General features: G+C 35.8%; 1 protein-coding gene across 1 annotated transcript in view; it reads right to left on the reverse strand.

Annotated features, from left to right (window-relative positions):
- Positions 1-10,182, reverse strand: part of LOC135205748 (ankyrin repeat domain-containing protein 17-like) — a 136,399-nt gene extending 126,217 nt beyond the window's left edge. Inside the window, 1 exon segment of the mRNA XM_064236864.1 lies at positions 9,805-10,182. Within this exon segment, the coding sequence (XP_064092934.1) occupies positions 9,805-10,005 (201 nt within the window). The 5' untranslated portion in view covers positions 10,006-10,182.
- Between the last annotated feature and the right edge of the window lie 10,380 nt (positions 10,183-20,562).

Below are 20,562 nucleotides of genomic sequence, written 5' to 3' on the forward strand. Positions count from 1 at the left end.
AACAGGTGCTGAAAAGTATTAAAAGTAGTAATTGGCAAGACTGAATGGAACTTGAATGAAGTTATATACTAATATGAATTGAATTTGTGTATTGTTTTTGGTAAGGCACAATTGCAAAACATCTAAGCAAGCAATGAATTTTTCCCTTACTATCGCCTTTCTACAACTTCTCAAATATGACAGATGAAAAAATATTACTAACAGCTCCAGGAAAGGGAGCTACATCACAGGATGTTCTTGTTCTTGAAAATAACAATGAGTCAACCTAATTAGATTTTACATCATAGGCTCTACTACACTAGGTTATGTTAACCTGCAATGCTTAGAACAAATTACTGCCTATGTTAACTTGCAATGCTTACCACAAATTACTACAGTTGACCTACAATGCTTACAACAAATTACTACCTGTTAACCTGCAATGCTTATATAAATTAACTGCCCACGTTAACTTGCAATGCTCACAACTTACTGCCTATGTTAACCTGCAATGCTTAGAACAAATTACTGCCATGGGGTATCTTCTAACAAATTAGTACCATGGGGTATCTTCTAAGATATATTACAACTTTATTATAACCGACACATACACAATATGCTTTTTGTTTGTTTTTTTAAAGAATTCCTTAAATTCTTATTAAATATACACAAGAAAGCAGAAAAACCAACCAATTTTAAATCTCTTGTAACAATACAGTACTCTCTAGGTTTGCTGTGCTTGAAACAATTGGGACACCTTCAATTAATGGCATCAGGATCAACACCAGAGCGCAGTGATAAATGCAAACCTTGTAATTAATGACAGAGAACTACTATTCAACTGTACACCAACAAGTAGGTACCACGCTAAAATTTTAACCATACTGCTAAGAAATGTTACTCTTTAGGCCTGCAATAAATCGATTAATATATTGTATTTCTTATCTTGTTTTATATTTCACACCCTCAACCCTTTCAAGTCTTTCTTCTTGTTTATTTAATGCTGGCCTTGCAACATACAAAAACATCAGGTTAAAGGATGTATGGTAAAAATTTAGTTTTGCTATCTGAAACTCTTGCTTACTAAAAGAGTAACTGTCCTAACGTTTCCAAGACAAAATGAAACATTATCCATATTTTTCATAAGGTTAAAGGTGCTTTTCTGGATTGTCAAATACAATCAAATCGGATAGCGCAACAGACAAGTCCCTTTTCCATGTTTATGTAAACAAAGGGAAAGAGCAAATACTGTACTACTCTATTTTCATTACTGTTGTCCATCTTCAATAGTTTCAGAAACAGTGAGAGAATTATTCAAAGATCGATTTACACCTTGCCAGAAGTAAGGAGTTACACTAATGACATTTCCACCTGTCAAGATATTTCTTAATTATTGACCAGTGTACATCATACTCAATTTACACCCAGAAGTAGATTATACAATTTAGTAGTTCATTTTGAAATCGTTTGTGGTTCTGAAGTCGTTGAAAATGAATTACATATAACTAGCAAAGTAGTATATGTATCCACATACTGTCTTGTATTCCAAAGTTTAAGCCTGTAACTGACAACCTGTTATGAGATCAACTATATCTACTTTCACTATTCAGGGAACACCACCATTGGATTACATGTCCATTTAAAGATCCTTTTTTTTTGGTATTGTGTGTCAATTTCAAGACCCTATAGTACAAGTTATGTAATAGGCATAAGGGAAAATACTCTTTATTTCCCTCTGCTACATGATGTCACTGATTAAATTTTAAAATATTTTGACAGCACTGTTATTCACTTCCAGTGCAGACTTGAGGTCCCCGGTATCCAAATCATATGTCTACAAGATACAAAGTTTGACCCACGGTATGCTATTGATTGGGTATTTTGAAATGTCAACATTGAGAAAGCTGATTTTCACTCTTAAACAGTTAGCAGATTGAAATTCTTACATCTTTCATTCCAAAAAAATGGTACCTCACAATATAAGCCACAGATGAAAAATGAACTGTAAATAATGTTGTTACTATACAATATTAGCTTCCCAATACATACTGTGAAATAGTTTCCAGTCTCAGCAAAACCTAATCATTAGTACAGCAGGAAATTCAAACATGTAAATACCAAAACTTAACACTGGCCAATCTCATAACAATCATCCACTTCCTTGTTCTTTGTGGAGTCATGCACAATCCCATTATTGTTCTTTTCACTTTAATTCTTCTGGTACTATTAGAAAGCTAGGTATTGTTCACTATACCAATCCAGTATTTCTTATTTGGCAATTTTCTGTTTAACCCTCTTCTTAAGGGAGAAAGACAAAAAATACTTTGTTTTATCCATATAGTATAAAACTATGCCTATGCTGTTCTTGCAAAACTACTATCAAAAGTACTGCATCACAATCACTCTTCTAGCAAGGTCTGTGAATTGTGGAACCAGTTTCCGAGCATTATTTTACGTAGGAAATGTCAAATTTTAACTAATGATCTTGTGTACTTAATTTGTACTGTAGGTATCCAACATTTATATTTGCACTGGTGCCTAAGTTTTACATACCTTAATCATGCTAAGACATTAGCTATCCTGTAACTTTAATTACTTAAGCTTTCCATACACTTTCTGAATTTTTCCCATAATTACAATTCTGAATTATAAAAAAACTAATTTAACTTTATTCCACCCAAGTCAGATCCAATACTAAAAGTCACTGCTCCAGACACAAGATAAACTTAATTCAAATATTAGTTTAAATTTGCTGACCAATTCACTCACATTCAATAAAAGTTCCTTGTCGACTACCAACAAACTGACCAACTTCCATGGCTGCTCTAAAGGTACACTTTCACAATCTGAGAGCCTATAGTCAATAACAACAGTACATTATGTACCAATTTCATAATATAGCAAATTAATCACTGTCACACTTCCTTTGCCTGACATTAAACCCTAAAATATAAATTAATCACTATCATCATCCTAAAATACCACTAGGAGTCCATCCCTCACTTATCCCACCACATTCTGCAGCTACAAAACCCACTACAGATTTTGGTTTTCAAAACTGATTACATATACTAATGACAAAAAGTATCACACTTCAATCATAACACTTAAAATCAATTACAGTAATAACTGGTTCATCAATCACAATTATCACTTGTGTTTATTGGTTAAACATTTTGAAATGTAAATCGAGTGTCTTTAACTGTGGAATTTCTTTTAAGCCTGTTTTCAATAAAAAAAAAAAAAAATGGATGTTTTAGTAGCAATTCTTTTCAGCCCATTTTCATAAAAAAATGGATGTGCAAACTAATTTCACTCCCATGTATATATTCATATTAATGAAGTACATAACAAGTTACTCCCAGTGACCTACACCATCCTCAGAGTCCTATTTATTTCTGTGAACTAAGTCTTCAGAATAATTAATTCTCAAGTATGAGATATATTGCAAGCGGTCTAGAGAGAGTGCTATACGAGATGTAATACAACTTGCAAAACTACAACTATTCCTTCCAATAACATTTCTCAAATGCTGACAAATCTCAACTTGGGGCTAAAGGACTTCCATAGCATTCTACTACACAAACAATCGGATCTACAACCGGTCTACATATTTGGAAAACTAAAACAATGCTAAAATAATTTTCTATCACTATTATTATAATCACTTCACAAAAGCTTTGTTTGTTTGAATGGTGCTTTTACGTTGCATGGAACCAGTGGTTATTCAGCAACGGGACCAACGGCTTTACGTGACTTCCAAACCACGCCGAGAGTGAACTTTTATCACCAGAGATACACATCTCTCACTCCTCAATGGAATGGAGAGTACTATTTTCTTGTACGTGAATTGCAGTCTCTTCAAAGGGTAAATACTACAATGCAACTGTGGCTTCTTAGCATTTCTAGAATTTCGTGCCTTAAAACCATACATAGTACGTACTCTTTAAGAGATCTAAACATCTCCCCGTATGTTTTAGGAACAAAATTCAAGATCATATGGAGTGTTAGAAATCTTGGTCTGAATCTACATGTCAAATCATCAACATGGTTAGATCCCTCTGGAAGGAAATCATATTGATAACTTGGAATAGGGGGAACAAAAGGCTAATTACAAATGAAAAATTTTGCATGGGATAATGAAATTCTCCAGTTATATACAGTATTTTTAAAATTATTTTCAAATAGATTCAGACTTTTTCAAGTCATATGTAAATTATTAACTTATGAAGCTTTTTGAATAAATCATTAACGTCTGAAGCATTGTGAAAAGAAAGAACTCTTCAATACTCTGACTTGGTGTGAATTCCTGTTACTCTTAATTACTCATCAATCTGTAAAAAAAAAAAAAATTACCAAGCCAACTACATGAGTATACAGCTCCAGTTCTGAGTTACGGGGGCTCATATTCAAATGACTTTCTTTTTCACAGGATTTGGTTTTCTTCTAACTGCACAAATATACTGTACTATACCCATGTCAAATGACAGTAAAGGGTATTTAGATTTTTACAAAAGTGCTGCATTTATCCATTACATATAAAATTTCTTGTAATGCCGAGCTCACTGCACAAACAAGTAGTACATTTTCAAGTTGGTTTCGGAATATTAGAATCCTACTTTAATCTGTTTCAGCTGTGTATCACCAGGGCAGCTTTCTTGCCCATCAGTTCACTTATATTGTATTACTTGAACTTTTTTACATTTCATTTGTCCTGGAATGACTGTGTACTGAGCTTGGTACCATATACTACTGTGCATGCCCTTGGTTTCAAGCTACTACATACTAAGTACAAGTGGTTTCAACCAAACTTGTAAAGTACATCTTGGAATACAACTGGTACTACTTGTAACAAACATTGTGGCAAACAATAAAAGCACATAATTGTGGCTGACCCTGTAACACACAAACCAGCTTTTCCAACTAAACAATTGCTTAGCATTGTACATAAGCCTAGTACCTGCCAATCCTGGATTCAAGCAATGAACCAAACAATTCCTGTGTTTGTGGTAAACCTAATTCAATTAGTAACATATTAAGTTGACTAACTGAAAGGAAATCTTTTACTATCAAGACTAAAGTGGTAGGGTATGGTGATATCTGAAGTCATGATATGGTGCTAAGTACTAGTTATCTCTAAAATCAACCCCACACCTTAAAAACTGTACATTAAGATTTTCTCAAACAACTAGTCAGAACCACAATCTCGCAAACAACTAGTCAGAACCACAATCTCAAAATCAGAGTTCATATAGTAAATAGAAATGTTACAAAACATACCAAAAGGTTGTAATAAAAAAAAAAAGTAGTCAACTCAAATAACATACCATCATGCTAGCCAGCCATATGAGTTAGCCTATACTACATACACTCTTCATTCACTGGACTACTGTGGTAGCAAATGTGTAGCACCTAAGGCTACAATCCACCCTTCATCTCCAAAACGCATAATTTCTTGACCAAATATCAGATGTTTGGTAACCGTTCACCTAATAACTGTAATTTTTTCTTTCCTTTTTGGATGTTAAAAAGCAAGAACAATGTAAAGGATCCTTATTGATGATGTTTTACGTTAAGTTTTCAAGTTGGTCAGAAGGAATCACAGCTTTTCTCTGAATTTCATCACTGTTCTGTTTAATAACTAAAATGTAGACAGAAAGCTACTACGTATGTATATACGTAGTATATTTAATACACCACCCAGTTCTGTAAATGAAACTAAAACACTATATGTTGAAAGACCAGGCAATGATACCAGACTTACATATAATTCTTGAATAATGTTTATTTTTCCTCAAATGTTGAAATCAGGTTGAATTTAGTCTGAAAATGTTGTAGTACTTCTCTACATAACATGACACGGTTCATAGCCATCATAGCATCACTAAATCCTACATCACCTAAATACTATAAACAGGTGCCACACGGATTCTTTGTTCAAAATAATTTTATTGTGTTAATCGACTGCACTGTTTGATTGAAAAAAGTCAAAAGACTGCAATGAACCTTGTCAATAATGACGGACTGAAATCTGCAACAACACGAGATAATGGTGCTATACCCTCCATTACAACAATTATTAGTATGAACAGCTCACACGTACAGTAAATGTCTATAGGAAACTTTCACCTAAGAATAAGGATTTCTAACCAAAGTTCTGATTAACCACAGCTGGTCAAACTTCAATCCTGACCCACTTTTCTTTCATTAACTTCAGTTACACATTCTAGAGTACTAAAAATGTACATGCTATCCACCTAGGAAAAATTACACACTTTGTCCTTGAAAGATATTCAATAGTATCCTGGAATATGCGGCCTAATCAATAATGTAGATCCCCTTTACACGTTACTGTACTCCTTAGTAAGAGGTCAATAAGGTGTAGGAAATAATGTAACTATTATATTTTCTCACTGTGGCATCAGTGCAATAATTCCTTTATATATATGTATGGATCTATTAGTAGTCATAACTCCTCTGCAATACCCACCCAAATTCTGAGTAGCTGCCCTATTGCTAATATGTATAGAATTCTCTCCTATGCACTTTCTATAAGACAAATTTTCTCCATTATCTTGTGTCCTAAAACATGAATTCTTTCACTGTCTTCTGTCCTGTGCTCTATCTAAATTTCTCTCTTTTAAATATAAAAATTTTCTAAGAGATATTTCCACCTTTAAAATTTTTATCAAATACATGCAACTTGTCTAGTAATTATTGATGCTCAATCTAACCATTACTCTGGGGCATTGCCTTTAGCCAAATACATAACCAACATACCATGTGAAGCTACTGAATGCCAGAAATCAATGTCCAATAATATAATGTAAAGCGGAGGGCAAATATATAAAAAAACTGATGATTTAAGCAACAACAAAGACAAAGAACCAAAGCTTTCACAAAATCAAACTTAGATAAGCAGTAGTGGGAAGTAATGTTAGTAATGAATGTCCTCTTCTATTTAGCTTTTGTTGGCAGTTAACCAAACCAAGTAAAACTTAAAGCTACAGATTTAAAAAAAAAAAAAAAAAAAAAAATATGCAGCCCAAATGGTTATCACCTACTGAATGACAATTATCAATTCCTTCCTTACTTTTTAAAATCAGTTCTAAAGCTAGGGCCAAAATCATGAACCTACATAGGACAGTAGGTAATCTATGCAAACAATGAACACTTTAGTCTATGAGCTGTCAAAACGATTACCTTTGTCCACGGGATAGAACACAAGCGTACTGATCATAGGGAAAGGGACAATTGACAAGTCATCTTTTAAATCACTGTGCATACTTCAACACATCTGTTGTAAATCCCAACCATATACTGTATGTTAACCCTAGAAATGCTGTTATCTCACCATACGGAACTAGAAATGCAGATATTCCAAGTCTTTGCAACTGTACTATTACTGCCACAGGTCTCTTTAAAAGCTAAACTTGCCATGGATGTTTCCTTGATTGCTGCAATGGTGAACATATTCTTAAAACTGTGAACATTTTGTAATGAGACACTAAAGACACTAGAACATACCTTCTACCACTGGAATGATAAGTCCCAGACGGCAAAATAAGTTTACGTCTAATACCAATGTTCGTGAACACAAGAACTAAATATTTAAAAATCCTTAAATACACACAAAATTACAACTAGCCATTCCTAACAACAGATAACTAACAAGTAGAACAAGGTCAAACAGTCCAAGTATTTTCTCTTATCAACTGTGAGCAAACACTGGATGATTAAATCTTCAAACAGACTATAGATACCTCAATATTAATTCTGAACTTTATGGCTTTGGTTTATCAATGATCATCCATAGCTTGATATTCTATTTGTTCACCTGTGGCTAGATATTTTATTTGTTCATCTGTAGCTTGATGATTACAACACACACACACACACACACACACAAAAACAAGCTCACGAAACCAAAACCTATTCCCATTTAGCTCCTTTCCCCACATAAAAAAATCAACTTTCCATGAAAAATTACCGTATCATACAGTAATTCAACTTCAAAGTTAGAAAAACATGCCTAAATATATTTCTCCCCAAAAATGTACAAACTATGACCCCTCCAATGACTAGTGGGGAAAACTGAATCAAACATTCTGGGAAAAGATCACCTCTGATCAGTAGTACCCAACCTTACTCAATTATTTGCTTTCTTGACTATCTACAATCATTTACTTTATATAAACGTGTATAAAAAAATATTAAATGTTTTAGCTATGTATGCAGCATACAGCTCTTACATTCGTATAGCAGAGGCACATAGGCCGTAGTATATAATTTAGATATGATGCAAAATACACATTTATACAGTAGTCATGACTAAAGGAATAACAGTGAATTAAAGGCATACAAAAAAAATGGAACTAAAAATCAGGTATGACAAAATGACTGCCATTAATACACACCCAAAGCTCCCAACATTCAACCTAAAATGGTTAATATATGGCATACACTTTATAAATGCAAGCAGTGTTTAGAAAGATGATTTTGTAAAATAAAATGTTCCACCTACACACAGAAAAGTTGTAGGCGAGCAGGATAAGCAGGAACCCTTTGTTCAAGGGGAACTTTTGCAATCAAACATTAGCAAACTCAGACTATCCCATTCCTGCACTCTGGGCAAACTTGAGATTTGATTTTCAAATTACAATTAAAGCAATTTAATGAACATCCCATTGTCTCTTTCATGTCGGTTGAGCTCAGCTGACAGCTACTTGGCTTTAAAGGACATTAGGTACTTGAAAAATAATATTTTACTCGACGGGCCAATTTACAATCAACAAAGCCAGCTTACGTTATGCTAACAGACGTGCAAGACATCCAAATAACTATTAAAATTTCCCATACAGCACCTTTCCCCCCCATTACATTCATCCCCTTTAATCTGGCCTACAGTATAAATAGCAATAAACAAAAGCAAACCTGTAATTGCAGAAACAATTTGATAAGGACAAAACCAGGCAGGCCAATCGCCAAATCTATGGGTCCAAAACCACTTCCATCCAAACAATACCAGCCTATACCTAGACCACCTAACATGTGAAGAGAGTAGTAGCTAGTAGGATTACGGGTGGGCCAAATCTCACCGTTATGCAAACAGACAATTAAATCAGCCACTGAAAACGAAACGACCACAAAAAAAACGAACGTATGAAAATCTTGATGGGGGCCGATGGAAACAAAAAATAAGATAGCAAACATACCAATTATGAGTCATCGTGGGGATAAAAGTCCCCGGACGTAGTAGTACCTACTAGTTAATAATCCACCATGCTTTCGGCCAAGCCCTCGGAAGAGAGAGAGAGAGAGAAAGAAAGAATGATAAAGAAAAAATGATCACCGACCTCGGGGGGGGGCGGGAGGAAGAATATTCCGAATGGGGGCTTAAATACGTGGGTAAATGACGGCCATTACCGTCCCAGGGTGGGTTATTTGCCCCGTGGGTCCGAGGAGTGTCTGCCACACACACAAAATTCGCCATGAACACATGGAATCGTTTTATAGGTCAAATAAACACTCTGCCATTACGACGACTTTAAAATAGTAGAGTAAAAAAAAAAGATGGAGGGATTTTCTACTTTATTTCAGCCAGGAATGACACTGGAAACGCTTTCTGACACTGGCCACCACACCGAGGGCCCCGAAATAAGGGCCAGGGGAGCGGAAATAGGCGGCGGGTGGGATTTAGGGCTGGAAATACGGCGTTCAGTAACTACGCCTAAACCCGTCTACGTAAGAGGCTTTTTCTTTTTTCGCCCATCTCCGCCAATGCAGGCAGGGGCGAGGGCCCAACGGCCTCGGGAAAGGACCTACCTCCGATTCGTCGCCTTCTTCACTGTCAGAGTCAGCAGATGTGGTAAAGAATTTGTCTTGTAGGTCGGCATACGTGTGGCATTTGAGATGGAGAGGTTGTTCAGTCTTGCCCTCCTCCCCACTGTGGCCACTACTACTACTTCCCTTATTTGAACTCTCTTTCTCCCTGTCTGAGGATTCCGTGAGCACTCCCTGCTGCATCTTTCAATAATAATATGTCCTCCGCTCATCCACTAAACCGCCTTTTACATCGCTGAGGAGGCAAATTGCGGTTAAATTCTAAAGAATAATCACAAATTCAGTCTTAACTCTAGGAGGCACTCGGCCACCGCCATATTAACATGTAGTAACTGCTAGCAGGCCGCCAGCACCTCACTAGTGACCCGGATGATACAGTTCCAATAATATTTCGCGCTCGCGCGCGCTCGCTCGTCCTCGCGAGCCCACGCCCGCCAATTCAAATGCACACCTTTGTGCTGGGCGGGGGTTCTGTTCGGTCTTTCCCTGTAATTAATCTCTGGGTGTGATGCCCTGTTTATGGTGGGTATTAGCGCACACTTTCATACTTTCATTACATGCGCACATACAAACATTACACTCACACACACACACACACACACACACACACACACACACATATATATATATATATATATATATATATATATATATATAGTATATATATATATATATATATATATATATATTAAATTTAGCCCTTCTGTATGGGTAAGTAACGACATTTGTCGTTTTTTTAAATTTCAGTGAGGCTAACGATGTCATTTAGGCAAAGGGTTGTACCAAGGGTTGTACGGTCGGTTAAGTTTTTAATACCTTTCGTGGCTACATAGTAAATATTTATTGTACGGTATTGAACTCTAGTGATTTTTGTTTAAATATTACACACACACACACACACACACACACACACACACATATATATATTTATATATTTATATATTATATATATATTATATATATATATATATAATATAATATATATATATATATATATATATATATATAATATATATAGTATATATATATATATATATTATATATATATATATATATATATATATATATATATATATATATATATATATATTATATATATATATATATATATATGTGTGTGTGTGTGTGTGTGTGTGTAAAAATAAAGGTTTTTTTTTGCCACGAAGGAAAAAAATGAAAAAACCAGATAGCAGAGTACTTTCGGTCCTATTCGGACCCTTTACTGAGGCATATATACCTCAAGACAGAGGAGTGTAAGCAAACCTATTCTCCTGAGACCAATGGGAATCATACTTCCTAGTCCCAATGGATGCCTAGAAAATAGTACGAAAGACAAGCTTGTCACTCTGCAGTGTATTTGATAGAGACAAAAGTGAGAGGGCGAGGCCAGTGTGCGCAGTGATCTTTGGATGTATCCACGGTCCAGATAGAACCGTGGATGTATCAAAGGTACTACAGTGCTAGAGGAGGCATCGACTGTGGAGTCGGGAAGATTGACACAAGACGAAAGTGTCAAAATGCATTCGTAAGAATAAGCATAACAACAATAAAAGTTGTAATTGTGAGTGAAAGGGAATGTTGTTTGTGAGACTAGATCTGTGCCTGACTGAGCTTGGAGACTAGGAAAGGTTGGTTGTGCTAGGTGATTTGAACGTAAAGGTAGGAAATAAGAGAAACAAATGACATTGTTGGTTGGTATGGAGTATCCGGACTAAATGAGATAGAATAATCTTGTGCAAATGTGTTTGGAGATGGAATAGAATGTTGGAAATACATGATTTTCAAGGATTATTCTTAGAATGTCCTAGAAATGAGGAAATAGTTAATCAAGTTTAATGGAAGAGCAAACTGACTGATTTTAATAGTGACAAAGAGTAGCTAAATGCAGATCTGATCATTATTTTGGGTTGAAACAAGGATGAAAATATATTCAGAAAAGTAAACAAGAGGGGTGTAAACGCAAATGGAGAGACGCTGTCCGAAATGAATGTGGTCCTAGGACGACTGAGCAAATATTGTGAAGGTTTACTGATAGACGAGGAAAGGACAGAGGCAGAGCTGAGTGACGAGAGAGCGGAAAGTGTTAGTTTCAGTTTGAGAATCCTCGTGAGAGGGACTGATGGTGTTAAGGCAGCTTAAGAGGCTAAAGAAAGGAAAGGCACATATAGATTTGATGGGATTACTGGTGTGTGACCAGTGCTAATAATGGATGAAAGTAAAGGCGACGGTGACAAATTTAAGAATTACTCGTGCGATAAGAAAATGGGGTATGAATGGAGTGTGGAAAGGTTGATGTTTGTCGATTACACAGCGCTGCCGAGGAATAGTAAAGAGAAACCGCAGAAGATAGTGAACAAGTCTGAAGGTGTTGGGAAGAAAAGAAACTTGAGAGTAAAGGTAAGGAAAAGTAATGTTATGACGAGGCAATGAATGCTAATATGGAAACCGGAAGACTTTGAGCTTCATTTGTGTAGGTACTTTGAAGTAAATATAATCGATGAAGGCAGAACGAGAGAAGAAATGAGTGACGTAACAGGTGAACAAGAAATGTAAGAAAAAGCGTGTGATAAGCCTGAAAAAGATTTAGAACAGCTATGAACGTGAAGGTCAGAATGGGCATAAGGGGACTCTTGGCAAACTCATCTGTATAGGAATAAAGTTTGGGTGTTGAACGTGAGTGGGAACATAAAATGCTGAAGCATTTGAGGTGGACTGCTTGCCTAACAAGATCAGGCTGAAAGGACGAGAAATACAGGTATATATCAGAGATTAAAAATTTAAATGTAGGTGAAAAGGTGCATCAGAATTATTTTTAGACGATTTATCCACGTGGAAAATGTAGAACAAGGGACTGGGCGAGATACATAAGGTTAAAGGTGCTAAGGGTCTTAGGAAGCGAGGAAGACCTATACAACCTTTTGGATAAATGGGCGTGGAAGAGGCGCTGAAGGGGATTCATATCCATGGGGGGGGGAGTGCTCGCAGGACGGAGGAGGTCCTACGCTCCGCTAATAGGCCTTTCATGCTGGTGTAAGAACTGGGTAATACTGTAGAGGTTTTCGCCACTAAGGTTTCATCCACAGTTCAGTAGCACAAGCATCCATCTTCTAGGGAAAACCAACATGCAGTTGTGAATGTAAGATAGTACATCAGTGAGAGAATACAGGGTCGTTCTGCAAGGTAATAATAGTAAAGAAAATGTGGATGAGAAAAGGCATCTGGGAGATAAGAATGCAATTTGAGAGATGCTATGTGCAAAGACAATGCAATCCTGGGTCAACAGAGTGAGTAATTCAAATATCTGTCACGTGTGGAGGATAGAGATAGATGGCTATATGAATGATGCAAGAGTGGAATAAGTTAGTGAATATATATATATATATATATATATATATATATATATATATATATATATATATATAAGGAGCCCATAAAAACGCTAAAATATTGAAATATAGAGAGAAAATACTATATTTCAGACTTTATCTCTATATTTTTGGCGTTTTTATGGGCTCATTTTATTAGATGGAATTCTGTTGTAACAGAACATTTTACTAGTCATATATATATATATATATATATATATATATATATATATATATATATATATATATATATAGCTTCTTGATAAAAATGTCAAAAAAAGGGGTTTGCTGACAATACCTTCCGAAACAACATCTAGCAACTAAACGAAAAATGGTCAGACAACGAAGCTATTAAGGTAAATCTGAAGTTTGTTGACCTTTTAAAGGCACTGTCACAACCTTTAAGATAAGAGGCGGTCTGGGATTATCGCTTTAACACTTCATGCCCAATCTTTGTTTGTTCAACTGGATTCTCTCTGAATTATCATACAAATAAGAATAACAGACCCTTTTCCTTTTCTTACAAACCTGTGATACGACCTAACTTATCTTTATATCTGTTACAGAATATAGGCTTCAGTTTATTCGAACTTCTGATACGATAATCGTAGAGACAGGAGTCTGCAGATCCTCAAATATGAGACAACGGTTTTTCAGTGTATTCGGACGAGGCATCGTCCATTAGGTCTAGAGTAAATTTATTTAGAGAGAAAAGGGCTAAGGAAAGTATTGGGAAACTACAGACATGACGCTTCCTAAAGGAAGGAAGGCTATAAGTCAGAGAAAGCTGTGGTGTGTAACACAAATAGTGTCCATGTCAAATGGTTTCCAGTCATTCAGAAGTCTTTCATGCACTGCATTTAAATTAAAGCTTTCAACAAAATCACATAAACACAAGCACAATATATATATATATATATATATATATATATATATATATATATATATATATATATATATATATATATATATATATATATATATATACTATATATATAAACAATTTCTGTCGTGCTGTCAAAGAGATATTAAAGTACATTCAGAAATCCGAGACGAGCTTATCTAAGCAACCTCTTTGACCAGTTGGTGCGAAAACTTTCCTTATAGCAATTGACGAATAGGCTCAAACTCATCCGCCATATTTACATTTTCTGTCGATACACCAAGTTACAGAGTAGTTTTGGTTTTGTTGTTGTTGTTGTTGTTGTTGTTTATTATTATTGATTTATTATTATTATTTATTAACATGACCATTTAACTGGCGAAGCAGGCTTTCGCAGAACGGAACCCGTAACTGACGATCGGTAAGCGATGCCGACAAGTGTTATTTAAAAACAGTAGTTAAGTAACTAGACATTATCTAATGGGCATAAAAGGGGACTTACCTATTTTAGTGGGTCGTGTAAACAAACAAGGCAAAATTGACGTATTATCTCAAAAATTCTGCTTCGAATGGAAAACAAAGACCAACGAAGTCAGTCAGCACTGAAAGGGAAAACTGAGAGTAGGCCTAAAATGTTTGAATAGTGCAACGGGAGGAGAACCTCGCAGTTGCACAATGAAACAATTGTTAGGAGAGGAGGAAAGTAAATGGCACTAACCCTTACGAGAAAAAATGTATTTTCCATATCTTTAAAGCTTGCCTGACTTAGGTGTTTATTCATTACCAAAAGCAGGTTTCTTAGATATTTAACCAAAGAGTTACAACGTAGTATCATCATAAACATAAAATTGGGTCCGCCATATACGAAGACCGAAAAGACCAAGAATTCTTATAAAACTTATTAAGGATGATGATAGTGTGACTGTAAACACCAGAGATTTTCTATGACATCTTCATAAAAACAGGTAATTGTTTTCCACAGCTTTATTTTTGAGTCAAATGCATCTTTGTTTACCATCGGTGTTGGTAGGGTGGTGCCGGAGTGAGGTACGATTTTGGCCACCATTCCTCTTTTTTTGAGATTCAGCAATAATCAAATCAAGAAAATAATTAAGTTAAAGGTTTGAAACTGATGTACCACACTCCACAATTCAGCTTCAGTGTTTGTTAAGCAGTCAAAGGCCAGTGGCAAAAATTAATGTTAGCATTGGTTTTTGAAAATGTGAATGAAATTCTGGATTCGATCATACATTACTGTACGTATTTTGGGTAAAAAGAGATATTTCATCTAACATCAAACATGTTTCTGAACGATTTAGAGTTGTTAGTGAAATTATTACAAGTTTAAGTTTAAATAGTTTTCTAATTACCAGGAACAACGAAATAAGGAAAAAATTGTTTACACGAGGCAGTGCTGTTCGATTTGTGTCCTACTGTGATCTCTCTCTCTCTCTCTCTCTCTCTCTCTCTCTCTCTCTCTCTCTCTCTCTCTCTCTCTCTTCTGGAGTCACTCCGGTTCCATTCAAGCCTGTTATCACAACTACCAAAGATTCTGAATGAAATAGCTTGTTTGATCCAAATAGTACTACCTCAGATACGTGCGATTATTCCTACTGTTTACAGATGCTTCGGCGATGGTTGATACGGTGATACAGAACAGATAGATGATATGGATGGACGCACGGTCTAGGTCCGTGGATGGAACTAAACCACGAAAAATCGACGTTTTGTCACTTAACCTTCGCTTTTGTGGATTACAGTTGCCGGCTCTTTTCTCAAGGTCAGGATTATAAGATTTAGGCCAAGCGCTGGGACCTATAGATCATGCAGAGCTGAAAGGGACGTTGAGAGTCCTCGCACAGTTGCACTATTGAAACAATATTGTTATGAAAGGGTGGAAAGTAAGATGGATGAAAGAGAATATAAACGAAGGTACAGTTATATGAATGGAAGGGGTTGCAGCTAGCGGCCGAAGGGACGCTGAAAAAAAAAAAAAAAACTTCAGTACACTGACCGCATTAACCCCCATGAGACTTCTCTAGGCCGATTCTCATCGGGGTGTCAGCTACAGTAATTGGGTGTAAGCTATCTTACCCCGAAGCTCCTAAGATGAGGAATTACATTATTAAATGTAAAACAGCCATCAGATGTGAAGACTTCAAAATTGTTTTGGGCAAACGAAGAACTAAGCGAACTACAGATAGTGGAAACCTCAAACGTCAAATTACGAGATCCGACTGTGTAGAACAACCATTCTGCTGCTGCCCCGTCGATTTTAGGCTAAAGTTCTGCCATTCTTTGCGACTTTTAATGTGTATAACTGTTCGTTTTTATTATTGATGATATATACTGCTTATGATTTGGTCAAAACATTTCAATTTCCTTTTCGTTATTTGCAATTTTTTTTTTACACTTTTAATGTCACAATTTTAATCAGCTGTGGAGTAGTTAAGCCTGTGTGCTGTGATTTTGCCGTCATAATTGCGTTTGTATTTTCAACTACTGGATCTCATATTCAGCGCTGATTTTATATCAATAGTCTAAATTTAAATTTGCAGAATATCCTTGAAGATGTGACCGATGTTCTCCTTGCACACACACACACATGTATGTATATATATATATATATATATATATATATATATATATATATATATATATATATATATATATATATATATATATATATATATATATAAAGTTTTTTTGCCACGAAGGAAAAAAATGAAAACACGAGTTAGCCGATTACTTTCGGTCCTAATAGGACCGAAAGTACTCGGCTAACTCGTTTTTTCATATTTTTTTCCTTCGTGGCAAAAAACCTTTATTTATACATAGCATCACGTTTTATATACTTCGTGATCAAGTTATTCATATATATATAATATATATATATATATATATATATTATATATATATATATATATTATATATATATATATATATATATAAACCGTGTGTGGGTTGGGTGGTGGGGTGTTTATATTTGTATGCGTGCGTGTTTGTGTGTGTCTGTATTAGTATGTAGCTCAATTATGAATAAGACTTATTTGTTTGCTTTCCAGTTTAAATAGCACAGTTCCCGAAGAAATATTACATTTAGGTTAGGGTCCGATAAAAAAGTAAAATGTAGACGGGAATTATAGAAAACGGAAGAAAAATACCACCAGTGTTGCAGGCAATACAGTTAGCTATAACTCTCTCCGAGTTCTCCCAGACTTCAAAACACCGGAAACATGTGTTATAAAGAAAATATGATTACGGCCTTTTTAGAAGTAATGTTTTATTTCTTGTGACCAGAAAAAATTCTGTTACTCAGAATCTCCATAAATACTCGAGACATTTAGCAGAATAATGTCCTTTCTAACAAAAATTTTGACGGCATGAACACGTAATTGTAATAATCAATGACATTACATACAAACCGTCAGATTCGATGGCATCTGAATTATCAGAAGTTCACATCATACTTAATACGCTTTAATCTTATTTCAAGTCCGAGATCAAGCAGAAATGGGAATATTCACGTGACGACGAGCATTTTCTCCGAGAAGTTCCTTCAGATCATGTTGGAGATGTTCGCTGTAGCCGATGGCTATTGGATTCCAACCCAAGAGGTCAATATTCGTAAGTCAGGAGCATAATATCTATTTATTCAACTTTGCATTAGAATTAATATAAATTACAAATCTTGTCAGGGAAAAAAATCACCCAACAAACCTTAATGAGAAATATTGACTAACATAGTCTAGTCGATTAGCACAGCTGTTCGATAATTCGATACGCAATTGCCCTGTATTCTCCATAATAGCAATGTCATATTCTTCTCAGATCTTTTACAATGGTTACGTCATAGGATTTTCATCCATGAAAACCAATAATAAATGCAATGGCTGCGGGATTTACAAAAATAGTATGGGCGACTGTTGAATGCGTTCCATGCACTCGAAAATGGCCCTTGCATCTGGTCTCATCACTGTGGAAACATTTGTTTGTTTGTTTGCTAGAAGTCATGTGGAATTGTCTCATTTGCGAAGTTTTCCTAGGAAAAACCAAAAGAAATCAATTTTTTCCAAAGAAAACTCGGCAATTTATACGTAATCACATCTTAGTTTTCGTTTTCTATAACGGAGTATCCATCTTAGGATATTTAAAAATGTAGACGAAATTAGATCTTAGTCTCGACCAATAATGAGTTAGACCAATGCAACAGATCGAGGTGGACTCGCATGAAGCCAAAACTTCGAAAATGCAACGAAGAGGAGGGGCTTTGCAATGCACGTGCATGCTGGCTCTTACTTCAATCGATATTGCCGTTGATTGGGAGGGGTCCTCCATAGTTTACGTAAGCAACGAAACCCGCCGTCCTATTGACGCATGTAGTAGTACTGTAGAACGCTATTAACATATATAGTAGTGGCAGCAATGATAACCATCAACGTCATCATTATTTTAGTAACGAGAGTGCAATATATATACGTATATTTATATTATGATATATATATATATATATATATACAATAGATATATACACACACACACACATACACACACATCATCATAAAACATATCACCAATATGCCGTCTTGGTAGTTCCATTGAATGTAAAACAGAATCGATACTCGCTAAATTCTCCCATGAAACCTCACATTGTGGTACTAACAAACCACGTAGCGCCAATCCCTTTTCTACTTATTCATAGACTTATGGTCTCGCAAATGCAGTAAGAAATAAAACGGATACTCCGTGTGGAATTACCCTCGCATCAGAAAGAGAGAGAGAGAGAGAGAGAGAGAGAGAGAGAGAGAGAGAGAGAGAGAGAATAATGTTCTTCTATAGTCTCATGCATGGCACGAACTTTTACGTACGCATTTTAAAATCAGCTACAGCTACCAAAAAAAATGCTTTTGCATGCGTGACTAATAGGAATAATTGTGAAACCTCTTCTCCAGGATACATTTTAAAGCAAATGCTAGGTCTATATGGGTGCGAGCACCACCAGTACGAACCGCTCGGGAGGTGACTGTGTCTGATGACCGCGTGGTCCTGCCTGGTGTTGGTCTACTCATTCATTAAAATGGGTGGATTATCGGTCGTTCATTTGTGTATTGAATTTTCATTCATTACGTTTTGTTTCGTTGGGTTTCGTCTTCATAATGGAAGTGGGTATTTAATTTCAAACAATTGATGTTCTTCTTACGTCTACTAATCCTCCTGGGTATTATAAGTCAATTCAGAGGTTTTCAAGACGAGGTTGCTAATCCCATTCTATTTATGCCTTAGATACCACCCATCACAGTCGACTAACCACCGGGTGTCCTAAGTCTTTCGTAATTTTTTTTTATATATATAGTTCATGACAGAACGCACGTAACTTATTCCTTCGTTCGAAAGTCGACCCAAGTTTCTCTCGCTAGCAAACACACACACACACACACACACACACACACACACACACACACATATATATATATATATATATATATATATATATATATATATATATGAATAACTTGATCACGAAGTATATAAAATGTGATGCTATGTAAATAAATGAAGGTTTTTTGCCACGAAGGAAAAAATGAAAAAGCGAGATAGCCAAGTACTTTCGGTCCTGTTCGGACCCTTTACTGAGGCAAAGGACCGAAAGTACTTGGGCTTATCTCGCTTTTTTCATATTTTCTTCGTGGCAAAAACCTTTATATATATATATATATTAGATATATATATATATATATATATATATATATATAATATATATATCACTGAGGAAAAAAGTTAGTACGCGATAATTAGTGCTATTTCCTACGTTTTCGATGTCATCACACTTTTACCATACTGAAATCTTTCGTGAGTAAACAATAAAAAAGAATGAATTTTCTTCGTCGTACTTTTGATATAAGAGAAGGCTTATCATTGCTTACATACGTATTAAACAAGCATATGCGATAATCTCTTAATATCGATCTCTGGACGCCAATGTCAGTGGCCACTACAGTGGGATGGTGGCCGGGGGGTTAGGGGGGAAGGAAGGGTGTCTATTGCTTTGTTGAGGAGAAGAGGGGCGGTGTCTATTGCTTGGGGCGTGTGGGACGCTAACTTGCTCGAATCCCTAACTGCCAATAGGTCGAGATTATTATTGGTGCTTCAAAGGTCACTTTGATGTGTCTCTCTCTCACTTTGAGAGGAGGGCGGTACAGTTTTCGAGGTACGTTGAAAACGGGGAGCGGAATTTAATCGGAATATATTTTTTCTCTCTCTTTCAGACGCTGCTTCAAGTTATCTAACACAGCTTGTGACTAAAATTCTCGCTGATGGTCTGTCTGTTCTAACATTTGTTTTGATATTATTATTATTATTGTTATTATTTACGTTCAAACCAAAACAAAAGCTGTTAAACTGCATAGCCCTAGCCGAAGGACGTTAGACCTATACCGCTCGACGGTATAGGGGGATGGATGGTCGGTTGATGACTAATCACCCCTATACTCG

The sequence above is a fragment of the Macrobrachium nipponense genome, chromosome 24 (genome assembly GCF_015104395.2).
Source record: "Macrobrachium nipponense isolate FS-2020 chromosome 24, ASM1510439v2, whole genome shotgun sequence".
Classification (NCBI taxonomy): Eukaryota; Metazoa; Arthropoda; class Malacostraca; order Decapoda; family Palaemonidae; genus Macrobrachium; species Macrobrachium nipponense.